Raw genomic sequence first — 20947 nt, 5'->3', positions numbered from 1 at the left:
ACATTAGACAGGGGTTCACCTGCACATCCGTCAACGTGGTCTACTGCTTCTGCTGCTCCCGATGTGGACTCCTCTACATCGGTGAGACCAAGCGGGGGCTCGGAGACCATTTTGTAGAGCATCTGCGCTCTGTTCGCGACAAACAATAACACCTTCTGGTCACAAACCATTTTAACTCCCCCCTCCCACTCCCTGGGTGACATGTCCATCCTGGGCCTCCTCCCGTGTCACAATGATGCCACCCGCAAACTGGAGGAACAACACGTCATATTCCACCTGGGGAGCCTATAGTCCGATGGCCTAAATGTGGATTTTACCAGTTTCAAAATCTCCCCATCCCCAGCCTCATCCCATGACTAACCCTCCCTCTCATCCCCACCTTCTTGACCTGACACAGCCTGTCCATCTTCTCTCCCACCTATCCACTCCTCCCACCTCCCTGACCAATCCCCACCACTGCCTCCCTGCACTCACCTATCACCATCCCACCTACCTTCCCCAGCCCCATCCCTCCTGTCTCTATTTATTTCTGAGCTCCCTTTCCCCCTCCCCATTTCTGAAGAAAGGTCCTGACCAGAAATGTCAACTTTTTGGCTCCTCTGATGCTGGCTGGCCAGCTATGTTCCTCCAGCTCCCTCTAGTTCATTAATGTCCTTTAAGTCTGGCCTACATATGACTCCAGATCCATAACTATGGGATTGACTCTTAACTGTTCTCTGAAATGGCCTAACAAACTACTCAGTTGTTTCAGAAGCACTGTAAAGTTGAAATTGAGTAATGAAACTGGACAGACCATCCTGCGTTGATCTAGGCACCAGAAATGACAACAGCGAAGGGATCCCTGTTAACCCTACATTCTTTCTTGCTAATTGAGAGAGCTAGTCCACAGACCAGTCAAGCAACAGCCTTACAAACTCATATTCACAGAGTTATACTTTACAGACAATGTTCCAGCCAGTACTACCACCATCCTTGACTGTGCTCTGTACCACCAACAGGACAGAACCACCAAAAGTGGCAGACTAATGATATGCAAAAGGGACAGAGTTGCCCTGGGAGTCCTTAACATCGACTCCAGATTCCATAAAGTCTTAAAGCATCAGATCAAACATGGGCATGGAAACCTCCAGTACCATATGCTGGTCCCCCTTGGCGGATGAATCAGTTCTCCTCCATGTTGAACATCACTTGGAGGCAATACTGAGGGTGGTAAGGGTGCAAAATATAGTCTGGGTCAGGGACTTCAAGTGTTGCTCGGTAGCACCTCTACTGATGAAGTCCTAAAAGACGCAATCGTGAGACTTACTCTGTTGTCTGTGGTAAGGGAATCAACAAAAGGGAAAAACGTATTGACCTTGTACTCACTGAGTGACTTGTTGCAGATGTGTCTGTCCGTAGCAGTATCTGTCAGAATGATTATGACATAGTCATTGTGGAGACTCAGTCCCATCTTCACACTACCTCTGTGCCCAAAGGGACAAACTTAGAACAGAGTGTCCAAGAAATGCTGTGAGCCATTAGCAGAGTAATTAACCACAGTTGCATGCTCTGGTATATCCCCAGCTCTGTTACGACCATCAAAGTGGGAGATCAACCTTTGTTCAATTACACCAGGTAATAGTCCGGGGTTTCGAAAATAAACCTGTTGGATTATAACCTGGTGTTGTGTAATTTCTGACCTTGCCCACTCCAGTCCAACATCAGCACCTCACATCATTTGTTCAATGAAGTGTACAGAAGGGTATACCAGGATCTGTACCAGGCATACCCAAAATTAAGGTGTCAACATGTTGAAGCTATCAACACAGGAATACATGCATGCATGCTAAACAGCATGCAATAAACATGAGTAAGGTATGCCACAACTGGTGGGTCTGGCCAAAACTCTGCAATTCTGCCACAGCCAATCATAAATGTTGGACAAATGTGTTGGAACAGTAAACAGAGGGAGAGGACTCCACAACTATCTCCATCCCCAAGGATGGGGACTTGACATATCAATGCGAAAGATGAGCCTGAGGTACTTGTATCCTCCTGCACCAGAAATAACAAGTATATGTTTCTGATCGGCCTCCTCCTGAGGTCTCCAGCATCACGGCTGCCTGTCTTCAGCCAATTTGATTCACTGGCTGAAAGCACTGGATTCTGGAAAGTCTATATTCTAGCAATACGACCAAAGTTCTGTGGTTCAGAGTTAGCTGTGCCCCTAGCCAACTGTTCTAGTACAGCTACAACACTGGCTTCTATCCAACAATGCAGAAAATTGCCCAGGTGTGTCCTGGCTATAAAAGCAGGACAAATTCAACTTGCCTAATTACTGCCCTATCAGAGATGGAAGGTATCGCTCACAGCGTTATTCAGCAGCAATTGCATAGGAATAACTTGCTGACTGACATTCAGTTTGGGTTTGACCATGGACACTCAGCTTTTGACCTCATTCAGCCTTTTTCAAACATAGACAAAAGAGGTGAACTGAAATGAGGTGAAAGTGACTGCCCTTGACATCAGGGAGGTGTAGCAAACCTGGAGTCAATAGGAATCTTGGGAGAAAGACTCAGCTGGTTGGAGTTAAACCCAGTAGAAAGATGGTTGTGTTTGATGGAGGTCAACCATCTCAGTCCAAGAGCATCACTGCAGAGGCTCATCAGGATGGTCTGTGCTTGAACATTTTCCGCGGCTTTTATCAATGATCTTCCGTCCGTCATGAGGTTAGAAGTGGGAATAATGCTGATGATTGCACAACGTTCAGCACCATTCGCAAACCCTTAGGTCCTGAAGAAATCCATACGCACGAAGATCTGTATAACGTCCAGGCTAGGGCTAATAAGTAGCAAGTGACATTTGTGCCACATAATGGCCATCTCCATCAAGAGACCATCTGACCATCACTCCTTGACTTTCAGTGTTATTTCCATTGCTATATCTCACAGTATCAATATTGTAGAGTTTACCATTGACCAGAAACTGAACTGGACCAGCTATATGCACACTTTGATTAGAAGCGAAGGTCGGATGCCAGGAATTCTGTAGCGTGTAAGTCACCTTCTGTCTCCCAAGTGCCTGTCCATCACCTGCAAGATACAAATCAGGTGTGTGATGGAATATTAGCCATTTGCTGGATGAATGCAGCTGCAACAATACTGAAGAAACTCAGAATCATTCAGGACAAAACATCCCTTTTTTATTCATTCACAGGATGAGGGTGTTGCTGCCTAGGCCAACATTCATTGCCCATCCCTAATTGCCCAGAGGGCAGTTGAGAGTCAACCACATTGCTGTGGGTCTGGAGTCACATGTAGGTCAGGCCAGGTAAGGATGAGAGTTTCTTTCCCTAAAGGGCATTAGTGAACCAGATGAGCTTTTCTCACAATCAACAATGGTTTCACAGCATTCCAGATTTTCACTGAATTCGAATTCTACCATCTTCCATAATGAGATTTGAACCTGCGTCCACAGAACCTTACCTGAGTCTCTGGATTAACAGTTCAGCAATATTACCAGTAGACCATTGCCTCCTCTTTGATTAATGCTTAATTTGATTAATGCCCCACCCACACTTTCCATGTTAATTCCTTTGAACAGGGATACATAGCAGTGTTCACTATCTACAAAATGCACTGCAGTAATTCACTTAATCTTTGTTGAACGCTCCTTTCAAACCTGAGACCTCTACCGCCCCAAAGGACAAAGGCAGCAGATGGATTGGGCCACCACTATATGCAAGTTCTCCTCCTAACCACACACTATCCTGACTCGGAACTATGTTGCTTTTCTTTCACTGCCGGTAGGTCAAAATCACAGATGTATCTGAGCTAATCCAACAGGTCAAAAAGACAGCTCGCTTTCAGATTCTCGAGAGTAATTAGTGACTGGCAGTGAATGCTGACCTAGTGAGTGATGCCCACATTCTCCTGAATGATAAGAAGGTCGGTCTTTTACAAAAAAAAATCTTTCTCATGTATTGGTTGAGATTCCTGTGATTTAAGAAAAAGATGGATTAATTTTGCTTGTGACTTTTTGTGTTATTGGTTTGTGACCTACTTTTAAAAGTACACACAAGGTTAAATTTATTTGCTTAAAGAAAATGTTTCTTTCCAGTTACATATGCATCAGAACAGGCCAGAAACAAATCACAGTGCAGGAGGAATATGCAAGTATTTGGTCTTTGTATTGTTGGATGAGAAATGACACATGAACGTCCAGTGTTTTTGGACGTGTTAATCAGTTTCTCTAGGAAGTGGCTAGGCCATTCAGTTCCTGTGGAACTTTTCAAGGTGTATGCACATATATTTTTCTGGCAGCTGTCATTTAGTGTGAGAATCACAACTTTAATAATTTCTTCGTTGCAATTCAGCATCTACGACAGGCTTCTTCAAAGCCAAAGCAGGGTTTGTTGCAGGCAGGAGATGACTTTGTAGATCAGCTGTTGTGTGTAAGGTTAGTCAGAAACCACATTCTGAAGGCATGGCAAATTTACTTTATTTCACGTCTCTGAAGGTGATACAGTGAAAAGTGAATGTTTGTGTCTCTTCGAATCATAGAATCCCTACAGTGTGGAAACAGGCCTTTCGGCCCAACAAGTCCGCACCGACCCTCAGAGCACCATACACAGACTCGTACCCCTATAACCCACCTAATCTACACATCCCTGAACTCCACGGGCAATTTTTAGCATGGCCAATCCATCTAGCCTGCACGTCTTTGGACTATGGGAGGAAACCGGAGCACCTGGAGGAAACCCACGCAGACACGGGGAGAGTGTGCAAACTCCATACAGACAGTTGCCCGAGGGTGGAATCGAACCCGGGTCCCTGGTGCTGTGAGGCAGCAGTGCTAACCGCTGAGCCACCATGCTGCCCACTCATGTGAAATAAAAAAATCTGAACAATAACAGGAATTCAAGTGTATAAAGAAGTCCACACTTACTCCTCCACATCTTCGACCAGTAGGAAGCTAAGCTACCATTATCATTTTCCTAAACTTCTCATAGCAGAGAATTAAAATTAATTAGTAAAAATCAATCTTGCCTGTTTGCCATGCTACATATTGTTCCTCAGCTGAAGGTACCCTTGAACCGCAACCTGATGCGCCTTTCTGAAATTAAAACATTGATATGATGTTATACGATGCAAACTGTTTCTGAATGCATGTAGCATTTACAACATAGGCAACAAATTGATAACACATATTGAACTAAATAAATATGATCTAAGAACCATTATGGAGAGGATTGCATTCATGCAAAAGTTACAGATGATCTTGGTTGTGGAAATTGGGATGGAGAAAGTTTTTGAGAAGATTTGTAGCTTGGGTTGTGGATGAGATTGCAGACTTGCTCGCCAAGCCGGTGTGTTTGCTTGCAGACGTTTCGTCACCCTGTGAGGGAACATCATCAGTGTGCCTCCGGTGAAGCGTTGGTGTTCTGTCCCACTTGTTATTTATATGCCTCAGTTTGCTGGGGTTGTTGGCATCACTTCTGGCTCTGTTTTTCAGTGGTTTATATGTCGGGTCCAGTTCAGTGTGTTTGTTGATGGAGTTCCGGTTGGAATGCCAGGCCTCCAGGAATTCCCTGGCATGTCTCTGTTTGGCTTGTGCTATTATGGATGTGTTGTTGAATTTGTGTCCTCCTTTGTCCGTGTGTATTGAGACCAATGAGAATTGGTTGTGTCTGTTGGTGGCTAGTTGGTGTTCGGGTATCCTTTAGTAAGAAGGCTGATGGAATGCTGTCCTTTGTTATGAGAGGAATTGAACCTAAAGATGAGGATGTTCTTCAGTTTTGTACCGCATTGGTGAGGCCGAATTCTAAATGCTAAGTACAGTTTTAGTCTCCTTATTTAAGGAAGGATGTAATTGCATTGGAAGCGTTTCAGAGGTGGTTTACCAGATGGATACTTGGATTGAGTTGGTTGCCTTATGAGGAAAAGGTGTAAGATTGGGCTTGTTTCCTCTAGAGTTCTAAAGACTCAGAGGTGACTTGATTGAAGTGTATAAGATCCTGAACAGTGTTGCCAAGGTAGATGTGGAAAGGATTTTTCCTTTGAGACTTCTGAATGAGAGGGCACTTTTTCAAACTTAGGGATCGCCCTTTTTAGGACAGAGATAAGGGGAATTTTCTTTTCAGAGGATTATGTGACCTTGGAATTCTCTTCCTCATGAGGCGGTATAAGGTAATTGAATATTTATAAAGCAGATTTTGGTAGAACGTGGAATTCAAAACAAACCGATCAATCGTGATCATGAGGAACGACCTACTTCTGCTCCTAATTTGTCTGTTGGCGTGTCTCGAGTCATAGTGGTATACAGTGCAGAAAAATGTCCCTTCAGCTCATCAAATCTGTGCTTTTGGCCAGCAATCGCCTAACTATTCTAAGAGATAGCAAGAACTGCAGATGCTTGAAGTCAGAGTCGATACAGTGTGGAGCTGGAGGAACACAGCAGGTCAGGCAGCATCAGAAGAGCAGGAAAGTCAACGTTTTGGGTCAGGACCCTCCATCAGACGACCCTCCAGCTCCATACTGTATCGACCCTAACTATTCTAATCCTATTTTCCAGCATTTGGCCCATAGCGCTGTATGCCTTGGCATTACAAGTGCACACCTAAATGCCTCTAAAATTTTGAGTGTTTCTGCTTCTACCACCTTTTACAGGCAGAGTTCTAGATTTCTGTCACCTTCTGGCGAAAAGATTTTTCCATTCATTCCCTCTAAATCTCAAGCCCCTTACTTTAAATATTTGTTCTCTGGTGATTGATGCCCCCACCAAGGGGGATAATTCCTTCCTGTCTGTATCTCTCTCAATTTTATATACTCTCAATCATGTTTCCCGTCAGTCTCCTCTGCTCCAAGCAAAATAACCCTTGTTGATCCAATCTATCTTCATAACTAAAACTCTGCAGCCCAGGCAGTAGCTTGGTGAATCTCCTCTGCACCCTTTCCAGTGCAATCACATCCCTCCTGTAATGTGGATTCCAGAACTGCATACAATGTTCATAACCTTATTCTATGATATACCGATAAGACATCAACCTCTGTGTTTACCGTATCTACCTTGATATTAGGTGTATAAAAACAGTCATTTTTGAACGAAGATGAATTACAATAAGTGCTCTTGTAATATTTTTTCATGTAAGGTATGTTTGTCCAGAAAGATGCATACAAAGAAAGTTGACTGCAACTTGCATTTACTAAGTACAATCCCTGACCTCTCAGTGCCCCAAAGTAAATTAGGAACTTTTGAATGTAACCGCTGTTATAATGTAGGAAATCTCTTTTCTCTAGCATTCCTTTTTACAGGATTTTATTTAATGATATTACTTTTTCATTTATATTGTTTTTATTACTCTCACTGCAGTGATAGTCCTTGGCTGTCATTTGGCTCTTACTAAGATTTTAGGACGAACAGCATATTTTGTTTTTGGTGTTGCTGGTTCAGGAGGAGAATACTGTCCTGAAAATGAGACTCCCTGTTCATTCTTGAAGTGCTATCTGGTCTTTAACATCCACCAGGAACTCTTGGCATGGACAAACTGGGCCTCTGTCTCAGTTCCCATCCGAGGAATGGTACTTCTCACCACTTCCCCTCCAGCTCGAGTCTGTGTTTGGTCTTCCCGACATAGAGGAGACCACATTGGGAGCAATGGATACAACAGATCAGGTTGGAAGAACTGCAGGTGAATCTCTGCTAGATATGGAATGATTGTTTGGGACCTTGGATGGAGGTGAGAGGGAAGGTGTAGGGGTAGGTGTTGCACCTCTCTCAGTTGCAGGGAAAGGTACTGGGTGTGTTGGAGAAGTTGGTGGGGAGTGTAGAGCTGACGAGGGAGTCGCGGAATGAACTGTCCCCGCGGAAAACAGACAGAGTGGGGAAGGAAATATCTTTTAGGTGGTGGGACCTGATTATAGGTGGCAGAAATGTTGGAGGATGATGTATTGGATTCGGAGGTTGGTATGGTACTGCGTGAGAAATAAGGGGACTCTATCCTTATTGTTGTTTGCGGGAGGGCGTTTGAGGCAGAAGTGCGGGAAATGGAGGAGATGTGGTTGAGGGCATTCTTAATTACAGAGGAGGGGAAACTACGGTCCCTAAAGTAGTAGGATATCTGGGATGCCCTGGGAGTAGAGCGCTTTATACCGGGAGCAGATGAAGCAGAGTTGGAGGAATTGAGTATGAGATAACACTTTTGCAGGAGTATGTGTGAGAGGAGGTGTAGTCGAGGTAGCTGTGGGAGTCAGTGGGTTTGAAATGGATGTCAGTGGTGAGTTGTTTTCTAGAGGTGGAGACGGAGAGGTCCAGGAAGGGAAGAGAGGTGTTAGAAATGGTCCAGGTGAATTTGAGGGCAAGGTGGAATGTATTGGCGAAGTTGATGAACAGCTGAAGCTCCTTGCGGGAGCATGAGGCAGCACTGATACAGTCATCAATATAGAGGAGAAAGAGGTGAGGGATGGTGCTGGTGTAGTTGTGGGTTTCTACCGGAAACGTTGACTCTCCTGCTCCCTGAGAAGGCACTACCTGATGATGCATTGCAGCACTGACCTTGATGACTTGCAATAACGTCTTTCTCCCTGCTATTTACAATCATACAGTGAGCAGAGCATCAGCAATGATGTTAGTGATTGTGGCAGTTACACACATGCGCATATGCACAGAGCCCTGCAGCCAACAATTACCTCCCTTAACTTAAAAAATGGCATAGTCACCTCCATGGGAGACCTTATAGTGCAAAGCCATGAGATGGATCTGATACATTTCAAGTTATTCCTGGGAAGCAATGTTGATATTATGCTTCATTTTAGGTCCCTGCCCTGCACAGCTGTTTTGGTCAAAATTCCAGCCTGTTAGACACAATATCAAGAGCTGGCACTGGCATGATTCTCTGATTTGTCTCCCATTGTAGAACTCTTTTCTTTCCCATCCCGAGTTTCCTTTCCATTACTCTGGAGAGCCATGAGACTTGAGTACTTATTCTGGTCTGGAATCGGGGTGTCAGGTTTTCTTCTTTGAATGAATGCAGTAAACTTGTGCTTTTAAATGAAGATGTTCTCTAGTGTGAGCCAAAAAAATTAATTCAGATTCACAATTTGCCTTTGTGGGAATTGAATTTGTGACTGCCCATCACAGCAGCCAGGTGGAGTTTAATCAGTTCAACTAATAAAACTCTGGAATTGAAAGCTAGTCTAATCAGGTAGTTATCATTGATTGTTGTAAAACTAATGTCCTTTATGGAAGGAAATCTGTCACCATTGCCTAGTTTGGACTTTTGTGACTCCAGATCCCGAGAAATGTGGGTTTTTTTTTTTTCCCCTTACTCTTTTAGTGGAAATTGCTGGCAAGGTCGGAATTTGTTTCTCATCCTGAATTGCTCTTGAACTGATTGGCTTGCTAGGCTATTTCGGAGGGCAGTTTGGAGTCAACCATGTTGTTTGATTTAAATTTCACCAGCTGCTGTGGTTGGATTTGAACTGTTGTTCTCTGTCTTACTGCCACCTGTGGGTCTCTGGATTACTAGCCCAGTGATGTTGCCACTAAAGCACTTTTTAAGTCGACTCAAAACTGCTCTTTGCACTGGCTTTTTCAGCCAATTAGTTTGAAGTCAGAAAGGGTTTGGCAACAAAAGTTGGCCTTAGCAATGACACTAGCATCGCACAAAACAATATACTTTTTTTTAAAAAAAAAAATGCCAGTCCAGTATCAGAGACAATAATTCCCAAAACACAGTTGGAAGTTAGTTATTTTTATTCTATAGCTGTCGCAACCTGAATAAGGTTTATGTCCAGCTGCTACAGGGAATTTCATTAGAGACATTGTGCTAGATTTTGATAAATCCTTTTGCCAAAGTTTTAAGCTCTGATTGCTTTGATGCATGTCTTCCTGGTACATTTAGTCCCGTGTGTCACTTCGAATGAATTGCCAACAGAAATTAAAAGCGAACTTATGAGCAAGAAATCAGCTTTTCATTACTGATTGTTAAAATTTATAAATTAACATAATTTCATCCTGCTCAATGTTAGAATAGTTAATTTATTGCCAACTATAAACTTGTATTGGGAAACATGGACAGAACAGTTTTTTTAATATTGCAGATCATATTTTTGCAGTCGAAATGCTTTCCGGCTGGATTATTGCTCCCATTACATTGAGTAAGTGTCTCAAAACAGTGAGAGGAAGAAGATTTTTTTTAAGAAGGATTGCAATCAGTTATCTACTGATGTTTGTCAGATTTAGATTACAGATGAAAGACAGAGAAAATGATGCTGTAGCAGGGCCATGAAGATAATTTGCATGTTCAAGCAGTATTTTATCACCTTTTTCAATTCCGTTGTGTAGTTAGAGCATGTCCCATTGATTGAAGATGCTATTGAAGGTCCATAAAGCATCCTTTATGAACATTCTTTGAATGAAAATGGTTTTTAAAAGTCTTTATCCTCTTTTGGTTCTCTCAGAATTTCTTTCTATTCACTCATGGGATGTGGGCATCGCTGGCTAGGCCAGCACTTACTTTTCACCCATGTTGCCCTTGAGAAAGTGGTGATGGCCTGCCTGGATGCAGAGTAAGATGAAGTTGAGGGAGAAGGGAAGAATTGCTGACCCATTGTGTTCTGGCCATTTCAACTAAAGCAAAGTACTGCAGATGCTGAGAATCTGCAATAAGGGACAAAATGTTGCAATGGTTATCTGGTCTGGCAGCACCTTTGGAAAGAGAAACAGAATTAACATTCAGGTTAATGATCTTCCTTCACATGGCAAAATGCTAACATTGTCCTGTCTCCCTCTCTCCACAGATGCTGTTAGACCTGCTGAGCATTTCCAGCACCTTGTATTGGTGGATCAATTGGTCATTTCCTGCTCTTCCTGCTGATGAATTGTTGATGGAGAACAATGCAGTGCAGGAAAAGCCTGGACAGCACATTTTGCTGTGCTTTTTCAAGAGCTATCCAATGGATCCCACTTTTTTCTGTTCTTTCCTGCTACCCCTTTTCTACTTTACGTGAATATCTAAATTCCCATTCATTTGATAGTCACAGAATTATTGAATCCCTACAGTGTGGAAGCAGATCATTCGGCTCATCAAGTCCACACCGAGCGTCCGAAGAGCAGGCACCCCACCCTGTCCCTGTAATCCTGCATTTCCCATGGCTAATCCACCTAGCCTGCACATCCCTGCATACTCTGGGTAATTTAGCATGGCCAATCCACCTAATATGCACATCTTTGGACTGTGGGAGGAGACTGGTATACCGGAGCAAACCCACACAGACACCCTAACCCACAAACTCCACGCACAGTTGCCTGTGGGTGGAATCAAACCCGGGTCCCTAGTGCTGTGAGGCAGCAGTGCTATCCACTCAGCCACGATGCTGCCCAATATTGCACCTGCTTCCATCATTATTTTAGGAATTCATCCAAATTCACCATTATTCATGCTTTAAAACAAAATTATCTTGTTTCTTCTCTGGTTTCTTTATGAATTATTGTAAATTAGTTTCCTCTTATTGACTGACCTACTTAGCAGAAATTTGACACTTCAATTTACTAATCGTGTAAAAAATAGAGATGGAATGTTTCTATTTTTCTATTGTGGAGAAGTCTGGAGTTGGGAAGAAACATTCCACATGTTTGATGCAAGGAATGGGTTAAGAAAAAGATTTAAAATACTTGAAAACATGCAACATTTAGCATGAGGTAAGATTATTAACAAGAAGTAACCAATACATGATCTCATGCAGCTGGCAGCATTCAGGTTGCGATCAGTCCTAGATGACATCAACATTATTACACTTAACAAATTGGTTTGGGTAATTTCCCTCAAGACTGGCTTGTTAACAGGCAGAAGATTCTAGTTTTTAATTTAAACATGATGTAGGTGACAAAATGAATTTAGATAATGAGATGCAGTGAAACGTGCAGGATTGAAGATCCATTTTCCTTTAGAAAAAGGAAGAAATGAACAGTGGAATGCAAACAAAGCAGGTGATAAAATGTCCCATCAAATGTTGTTTGTGTCTTGGAGGACTGGGTGGTGCACCGATTAGTTCACTGTGTTTTCGCTTGTAACAGGATGCAAATCCAGGCCAGATTGCTGGAATAAACTTATCTTTTCTCCATCCAGCTGCAAGAGTCTGCTGTAAATCAGGTTAGCATGAATTGTGCCATTGTGAAGTAATAACCAAGCCAATGAACAGGAAGGAAAGTGAATGTGTTTTTTCTGTTTCGATTGTTTTTGGTTGACTCCTAAAGAGAAAGCATTGCTTTTTTATAGCTTCTTTCTTACTCTCAGAACATCACAAACCATTGTAGTACCAATGAAGTTCTGTTATCAAATAAGAAACATTCTAGGCAATTTGCACGCAGCAAGCTCCACACAAAGACCAATGTGACTGTGATCAGATAATCTTAGTCTTGAGGTTGTTGACTTGCTTGCCGAGCTGGCTTGTTTTTTTCCCATGAATAAAAACAAAAACAAACCAGCTCGGCGAGCAAGTCAACAACCTCACTCACAACCCGAGCTACAGATCTTTGCCAAAACTTTAAATCTTAGTCTTATTTAGAAATGTTGATTGAGGGATAAATATTGGAAAGGATACCAGGAAAATTCCCCTTTGCTGTTATGAAATAGAACTGTCCATTTTTGTTATCCACCCAGAAGAGAATTCAGTTTAATATCTGTTCTTCCTTATGGAGGTCAAATATAGAATAACATCAATTAAGAGGTGTCACAGAAGGAGACGGAGGGAGAACAAAGGTTTGAAAAATCATTAACAGTATGCTAACATGAACATTTCTTTAGTAGGACGTAATTTGGTCTGACTTTGGGTACCCAGGGAGGGATGCTCGGGACAGCACGCTATGGATCGGTACTGAAGCGGCAAACACCCCCTGTCACCTTGATTCCTATGGATGCAATCTGGTGTTGCAAGTGCAAGGAAGGTACTGCTAAGTTCACTTGTTGTTTGTTTTTCCTGATTACAGTTTTACTAGCACTTACCCTTCTCATGATTTTAGAATTTGCTTCCACCTCCCCACACAACTGCATGGCATGCAAATAGCAAGAAAGAGGTGCATCACCTGTTTCCTCCAGATAATTGTGTAGCTTTATTTTTAAGCCCCCAAGTCTGAAAAACCCAAATTCAATTCTTGTTTAGAACCAAATGATTAATCTTAGCCAGGGCAGCAACTAGAAATTCAGAGATGGACTCAGTGCTATGTAAGAGAGAAATAAGGACTTGACTTCTCAAGCACCCCCAAAACATTTTCAACCAATAAAGTACTTCTGTAATGCCTATTGCAATGTAGAAGTTTATTGTTTGCAGGGTCTTGCCATGCCTCAGTTTACTTCATTTATTTTTCTTTGGTTTACTTGACTTTATTTTATTTTGGCCTTAACTTAATAACCCTTACAACTAATGATACCTGCCACTAGTTATGACAAATCTGGCTAATACTCAAAATATCTTACTAGTTGCAATGAACATTACTTTAATCACCTGCTTCCCCCATGCACTGAATTCTCCTATATACCTAATTTGCTACTCATTTAGTTTACACCACACTCAGAGGGATTCTCCTGACCTTGCATCCCTTAATCGGGGAGATGATCAAGGGAATGGAAATGGAGGTTGAAGAGAAGGCGGGGTAATGTCTTGGATGTCGTCTTTCTGTGACTTTGCTGTTCTCGTGCTTTTCATTGGCAATAGTTGCAGAACAGGGATATCGTTAAATAAAAACCAAATGTGCTGGAGACACCCAGTAGTTCCGGCAGCATCTGTACAGAGAAATGGAGTTAACACTTTTGAGTCTGATTATGACTTTTCTTCAAATATCTAATTAGTTCTGTTTACTTTCTGTTCAGTTTCCCTTTTTTTCAGATTTCCAGCATCGGCAGTATTTTGCTTTGATGTGATTGTGTAGGATATGCTTGATGCAGTTTGGGGATAGTAAGAACTGCCGATGCTGGAGTCAGAGATAACTCAGTGTGGAGCTGGAGGAACACAGCAAGCCAGGCAGCATCAGAGGAGCAGGAATGCTGATGCTTTGGGTCGGGAAATCTGATTTCTGAAGAAAGGTCCCAACCCAAAACGTCAGCTTCCCTGCTTCTCTGATGCTGCCTGGCCTGCTGTGTTACTCCAGCTCCACACTGTTATGCTTGACGCAGTTTGTTTGGTAGATAGTGTGTATCAGTAGATACTGAATGGGAGGAGCATCAATCAAACAAAATCTTTCCAAATCTGAGTCCGTGGGCCCTCCTTGCCCATTGATCTAATGAGAAGGCAGGATCAGCAGTGTCATGGGAAGCCAATAACTTCAGAATTTATCTTTGGGTCACGCATCGTCATGTGGAACCATATCATCATAGATATAAACATAGAGGCTTTTCCCCATCCATTGACATGTGACAAATACAAAACACTTGCTTACATTTATTTCAATACCAGTTTTTCCTGAGAAAATACCTTTCGCCAGAGGCTATATTTGAGAGGTGCTGCTCCACATGGCTAACTAAACATATCTCTCAACCTTGCCACCTTCTATAAGCTATTTATTAAAATAGGTAAATTTTAATCACAAGTTAACAGTTATAAACTGTCAACATGTGGTTTGACTGGTTAATACTCTAGTTAAAGTTCCTTTTAAAACCTTTACATGCACACAGAAACAGGCAAAGAAAAAATGGATTTATGGGGAGAGGGGATAAAAGTGGGAAACAAAGTGCAGCGATTCCTTCCGCATTCCTTGGTTTTAAAACCATCCTTTTTTCATTTTAATCTTTAGTCAAAAATACAGAACATAAATGATAAGATTAACAAAAGTCCACCAGTATTGTAACTTTTCATTGACCCTGATCCCAACAGATCTTTGTGTGAAGAAAAGCTTCCTGACATCACTCCTGTACAGCTAATTTTAAGTGAATGCACCCGTCTTCTGTACCTGAGGAAATAAGTTCCCTCTACTTCGTGAAATCCTTTTAATCATCTTGATGGTATCTGCCCATCCAGGGAGATGATAAGCTGTGCCCTGGGTCTGTGTCAGTTCTGTAACGAACATTGTCTGTTGTGGTTGTAGAAGCTGGTTTGTGAGTGAATCATCTTAAACACCTCAATTTCGACATTCCATTAGTTTTTCCATACTCAAGGGAATACAAACCTTCTGAACATAGTAATTGCGATTAATTAACAGTGTTAGAAGTTCAAGAAAGTGGATGCTACTAGAAAAGAATTTGGAGCTTTATGACAGAATTTGATGCAAGTTTATCCTAACACAAGTAAGGGAACATTCTGCTTTATTAGATGAGATGCCTGGGTTCCACTGCAGATTTAACTAAGTTGTGTACTTTTTGCATGGTTTATGTCATTTCTCCAGGGCTTCAAAATCTCCTTTTCAAGATTCTGAATCTGTTTCAACTTTAAATGTTTTGAGTGAGTAAATGACTGCACCTCTGAGGAAGCTTTGGCCATGTCCATAGGCATGTTGAAGATGCATCTGGAGTGTTGTTATTATGCAACATGTCTGATGTTTGCTCTGTTAAAAAGGGTCGGTAGTTGAGTTCTACTCAAAAAACAAAAACAGGGACAAATGTTGCAGAAGTTGGACTGTGATCTTAAAAAAAAGTGTTCTGTTGTTTGCTTAGATGAGCTTGCCTGGTATAGCTTTGAAAGGTGACTTTGAAGTCAGATAGAGATAATTTTTAAAAGGTTTGAAATTTTGTGGTGGTGAATGAAATGAAGCCTTTGCTGCACATTGCAGGAACATCTCCAACTATCTACTAGACCTATCCCTTGTGCCAAGTCTCAGATGATTTTGAGGTTTTGGCAGTAATCCATTGGATGTGTTCAGGCCGAGGTTTATGACTGAGTTTCAGTATCCCTCCCACAGCACACATGTTTACTGAACTGCTGTAACTGGGGCAAGAAGAGAAAGTCTGAACACATTTTGAGCTGCAGATATTTATCATTTAGTGTGTTTCCACTTCCTGTTTGCTTCATGTTGCATTCATTTTAAGAGGTTGAAATAACTGGAGCAAAGTATATTTTAAAAATGCAACTTGAACCTCTCCAACAACTTGTGAAGCAATCTCTTTCAATCATCCTCTTTGCTCACCAAGATGTTTATTCCCAATTGCTTTGGTCCTATGCCATTGCCCAGCTGAAAGATGGGTCATACGTCTAGTGTTACCTCAATCACAGTATGCCTTCATTTAAAGAAAAGATTGGTTTACTGAACTCCTAGGTCTTGGAATATTAATTCCTTTACTGCAAAGGCAATTTATTGAAAATCATCAGCTTTTAGCAAATATCCCTTCAGCCTGTGACAGGACAGTGCACTGGTTTAGAAAGTTGTCTATTCGCTGCTGAGACCTGGATTTAAATACAGCTGAGACTAATTGGCTGAATATTTCATTTATCTAATTTGTATTAAGTGAAATCTGCTTAGAATAAGAATATCCTTTATTGTCACGTGTACTCAAGTACAGGAGTGGGGGAATGATGGCCTAGTGGCATTGTCACTGGACTGTTAACCAAGAGACCCAGATAATGTTCTGGGACCCGGATTTGAATTCTCTCATGGCAGACAGTGGAATTTGAATTCAATATGTTTATGGAATTAAGGGTCTAATGATGACCATGAATCCATTGTCGATCGTCAGGAAAAGCCCATCTGATTCACTAATACCCTTTAGGGAAGGAAACTGCCATCCTTACCTGGTCTGGCCTACATGTGACTCCATGCCCACAGCAATGTGGTTGACTCTTAGGGCAGTTAGGGATGGGCAATAAATGCTGCCTAGCCAGCGATGCCCTCATCCCATTAATGAATAAAGAAGGAAAAAAAAAGTACAGTGAAACGTTTTACAATGTCTCCTCATGGTGCCATCTTAGGTACAAATCTTAGACACAAAAGAGTAATTAAAAAGAAGAGTAATTGCATTACTTTTACATTGCAGTGTTTAAAGAATAAGGTAAAAATAAGACATAGTTAAAGGATTGACATTACAGTCAGATACAACAATTCAGATAAACATTACACTGTAGCAGCTCAGCGCAGGGGCTTTCCCATGTGGTCTGACCGCCCGTGTTAGACCGCAGTCCAAGAACCATTCCTACTCCAGTCAGCACCGTACCGGCTCTCAGCTGCTCCAAGGTAAGTTCCAGGACTGATTCCCCTGCGCTGGCCTCCACCCAGGACTTGGTCCATGTGCCGGCCACTGCCGGGGACGGCCTGCCCCGTGCCAGCCGCTGCCGGGGACTGCCTGCCCCGTGCCGGCCGCTGCTCTCGCCTCTGGAGCTCACCAACTCTCCATTCCTTAAAGCAGAAAGGGGAACAAAAGGTAGAAACGAAAAAGAACAGACAGCGCAGAGGAGCTCCGGCTGGAGCGTGTTACTCTGCCGCCATCTTGCCGGGCATCCTTAAGTCATAAAATGGTGAGCATGGAACCACAGCACAAGATTATTGTAATTTGTCTCTTAAATTGTAAATCATATTCAATGATAGTAAGGTGTGCAAGGTGACCAGAATATCATTGGGTCTGTTAAGGCTTTGGCTTCAGAACAGTAAGCAGTGATTTATTCTAAGCAATACCTGAGCAATAAGTCTTCATAGAGTCATAGAATCCCCACAGTGTGTAAGCAGGCCATTCAGCCCATTCAGTTCACACCATTCCTCTGAACAACATCGCACACAGACTCAGCCCCCCCTTCTCTACCCCTGTAACCCTACACTTCCTATGGCTAATCCACCTACCTGTACATCCCTGGACGCTAAGAGCAATTTAGCGTGGCCAATCCATCCTAACCTTCATGTATTTAGACTGTGGGAGGAGATCACAGGAAACCCATGCAAACACAGGGAGAACATGCAAACTCCACACAGATCGTCCCCCAAGGTTGGAATCGAACCCGGGTCTCCAGTGCTGTGAGCAGCAGTGCTAACCACTGAGTCACAGTGTTCTATGTGGCAGAAACTGGTACAATTACAACATTTAAAAGGCATCTGGATGGACATATGAGTAGGTCAGGTTTAGGGGGTATGGGCCAAATGCTGGCAAATGAGACCAGATCAATCTAGGATATCTGGCTGGCATGGACGAGTTGGACCGAAGGGTCTGTATCCACGCTGTACATCTCTATGACTCTATGTGAAGTCTTTTTACAACAAGATAGTAAATAAAATTCTACTGATAACTTTGAATGGGTAAAATGTAAGACGTAGAAAGCTTTTCATTAAATACGCTGCAAAATATTGCTGCACGGTTGCTCAATGGATTTCCATCTCATTTCTCATTATATTTCTTTGAAGTGGTTAATGTTCCCATTCAGGTGACTGATAATGGACTTTCACAAGAATATGTTAAGCATTTGTATTCTTTGCTGACAGTAGATGCTCAAGTTTCAAATCAGTGTGAGAACATGAGTAAGATCAGGAGTAGAGCATATGGCCCATCAAATCTGATCTACTATACAGTACCATCACAACTGATCATTTGCCTCAGCTCCACTTTCTTGCCTGCTCCCCATCTCCCTCTATGTCCTCGGCGATCAAAAAATATATCAGTCTTGAACATACTGAATGATGGAGCATTTACAGCCTTCTGGCTAGACAACTGTAAAGATTTACAACCAGCTCACTAGCCAGAATATATGATTGAAAATTTATCTAAGCTTGTTTTCCTCCTTAAAGAAATGCACAAAGAAGTTTAAATAGAGGTTTGGGGTAAAATGCTTTAGCAGCTGAAACATTATTATTGGAAACAATGGGCCAAAAGTTTTGCCCCTCTTCTTGAATTGCCAGTATGCTGTTGCAGGTGGGTGCCCGACAGATATCAGGTGCCTGTACTGTGGATGAGAGCACAATTTAGTGGCTGTCCTGTTGTCTGTGAGGAACTGGCCTTGGTAGAGCTTGTCACCAGCTGTAGAATGTATATGACTTTGAGAGATAGGGTGGTAAGCCTGAAAGGAAAATCTTTTAGTTATTACACACAACTGTTTTCTTATTGAAATAATTAAGGAAACTTCTCATCAATATATTTGCAGAAAGAGATGGCATCTTTTCCCCCCAGAAGACACCGCCTCCCTGTATCCCACTCGTATTCCTTATGAAGAGTCTAGTGTATTTAGCAGTGTGAACGTGGTCAACCCTGATTTTGCACGGTTCCCTCGATTTCATGGAGCCAGACCGCATGTTGTGACATTGCATCCAGGAGAGGTAAGATTGTGCATTTTGCGTGGACTTGGAAAGAAAGGAATCAGGTGTAAGCCAGTTGACCTCTCAGACATGCTCTGTTATTCAAGTAGTTTATTACTCATCAGTGTGAAATTTCAGGCTGTTGGACTGTTGTGAAAGGTGCGCTGCGGTGCACATCACTCTCAGCTTTAGTTGACTGGCTCTTTAGAGCTACGCTATAAATGGAATATTCAAAAATACTTTCAATTATATTAAGAATGAGAATGGTACTACAAAAACCAGTAAGTGCTGGAGAAACGCAGCAGGTTTCCCAGAATCGAATGGATTGCTGTTAAAATGTTAACTCTGCTTCTCACCGCACAGTGGCTGCCAGACCTCCTGAGTTCCTCCAACACTTTCTACTTTCAACCATGTTGTTCCTTTTCACTTGAACAGAACGTCTGTCTGACTTTTACAATGGATTTGACCCTGATGTGAGCTTCTATTCATATATCAGCTCCATCATCAAGTCAACTACTTCTTCCCTTTTATTGACATCACTCAGCCTCAGTTCCACATCTGCCGAAGCCTTTAGTTGTGTCTTTGTTACTTCTAGTTTATTCCGGTGCTTTACCAACTATCCTCCTAGCTTCCACTCTCCATAAACTCAACCTCATGACAAAACTCTTCCCATATCTAACCCATCTAAATCTGTGTTTCTGGATCAGTAGACTGTTGTGAGTGGTGTGGGTTTTGTAAGACTTTAAAAAAAAAGTATCTACTTGACCACTGGAAGTAACCAGATATTTTGATTGATAAGTGTAAAACATTTTGACACTTTGTATTAGATGTTGAAATGTTTTTAATTCAGTAATTCATCATGGGTTCTGTCATACAAATAAAACATAAAACCATTAAAAGTGAAATCATAAGTAGGTCATTCAACCCTTCAGTCTGCTTCACTAGGCAATCAGATCATCGCTGATCTGATGTGGCCTTAACTCCCAATGTTCTGCTTGTCCCTCGTGACTCTTGTTTCTCACTTCAATCAAAAATCTATCTAACTCAGGCTTGAATATATTCAATATTTCAGTCTACACTTCTCACCAGGACAGAGAATTGCAAGTATTAACAACCTTTTGAGAGAAATTCCTCCTCATCTCAAAAGTAAATTGACCCTTCTGTTAACCACAGTTGTGTAAATGTTAAGCATTATAAAACTTCTTTCCACTGAAGAAAGTACTATAAAACATAAACGTTTTGAAAAGAAAATCTGCCAGTCACAGCTTGACTGATATCTTTGGCTGTTTAAAGAAGACTTGCTTTGGAAAGTTGAAAAACCCGTGCACTTATTTATCTCCATTGACAGCAATTCTACTTTGAAATCGGAATAGCACACTATTGAGCTATATTAGTTTCTGGAAATATAGCTAGTAGCTTTTGAATGACAGCTGCAGCCATTATGAATGCTAAACTAAGTTTCAAAACTACTAATAGCTTCAGCTCAGCAGATGGTCAGTTGAGTCAAGAACAATTGACGCATATGGATGATAATGGAATAGTTTAGGTTAGATGGGCTTCAGATTGGTTTCACAGGTCGGCGCAACATCGAGGGCCGAAGGGCCTGTACTGCGCTGTTATGTTCCATGTTCTATTTAAGGGGCTGCAGTAATACAATGTACCTTTAATATTGTTTCTTATTTGTTTACTTGAAGGATTACATTTTTTGATTTGAATATATTTTCACCAGTATTAATGATAATGTGAATTCAAGGTTTTTTTTAAGATTATTAGA

The 20947-nt window shown here is 41.9% G+C and overlaps 1 protein-coding gene across 1 annotated transcript in view; it reads left to right on the top strand.

Moving 5' to 3' along the window:
• hspbap1 (hspb associated protein 1) overlaps positions 1-20557 on the top strand; it is a 63926-nt gene extending 43369 nt beyond the window's left edge. The window contains exons 5-7 of the mRNA XM_048599261.1: positions 12788-12924; positions 19023-19194; positions 20522-20557. Of these exons, the coding sequence (XP_048455218.1) occupies positions 12788-12924; positions 19023-19194; positions 20522-20557 (345 nt within the window). The remainder of the gene's footprint in view (positions 1-12787; positions 12925-19022; positions 19195-20521) is intronic.
• Positions 20558-20947: the final 390 nt, after the last annotated feature.

Source organism: Rhincodon typus, chromosome 7 (genome assembly GCF_021869965.1).
Source record: "Rhincodon typus isolate 14 chromosome 7, sRhiTyp1.1, whole genome shotgun sequence".
Lineage (NCBI taxonomy): Eukaryota > Metazoa > Chordata > Chondrichthyes > Orectolobiformes > Rhincodontidae > Rhincodon > Rhincodon typus.
This window is presented reverse-complemented; position numbering and strand designations above follow the sequence as displayed.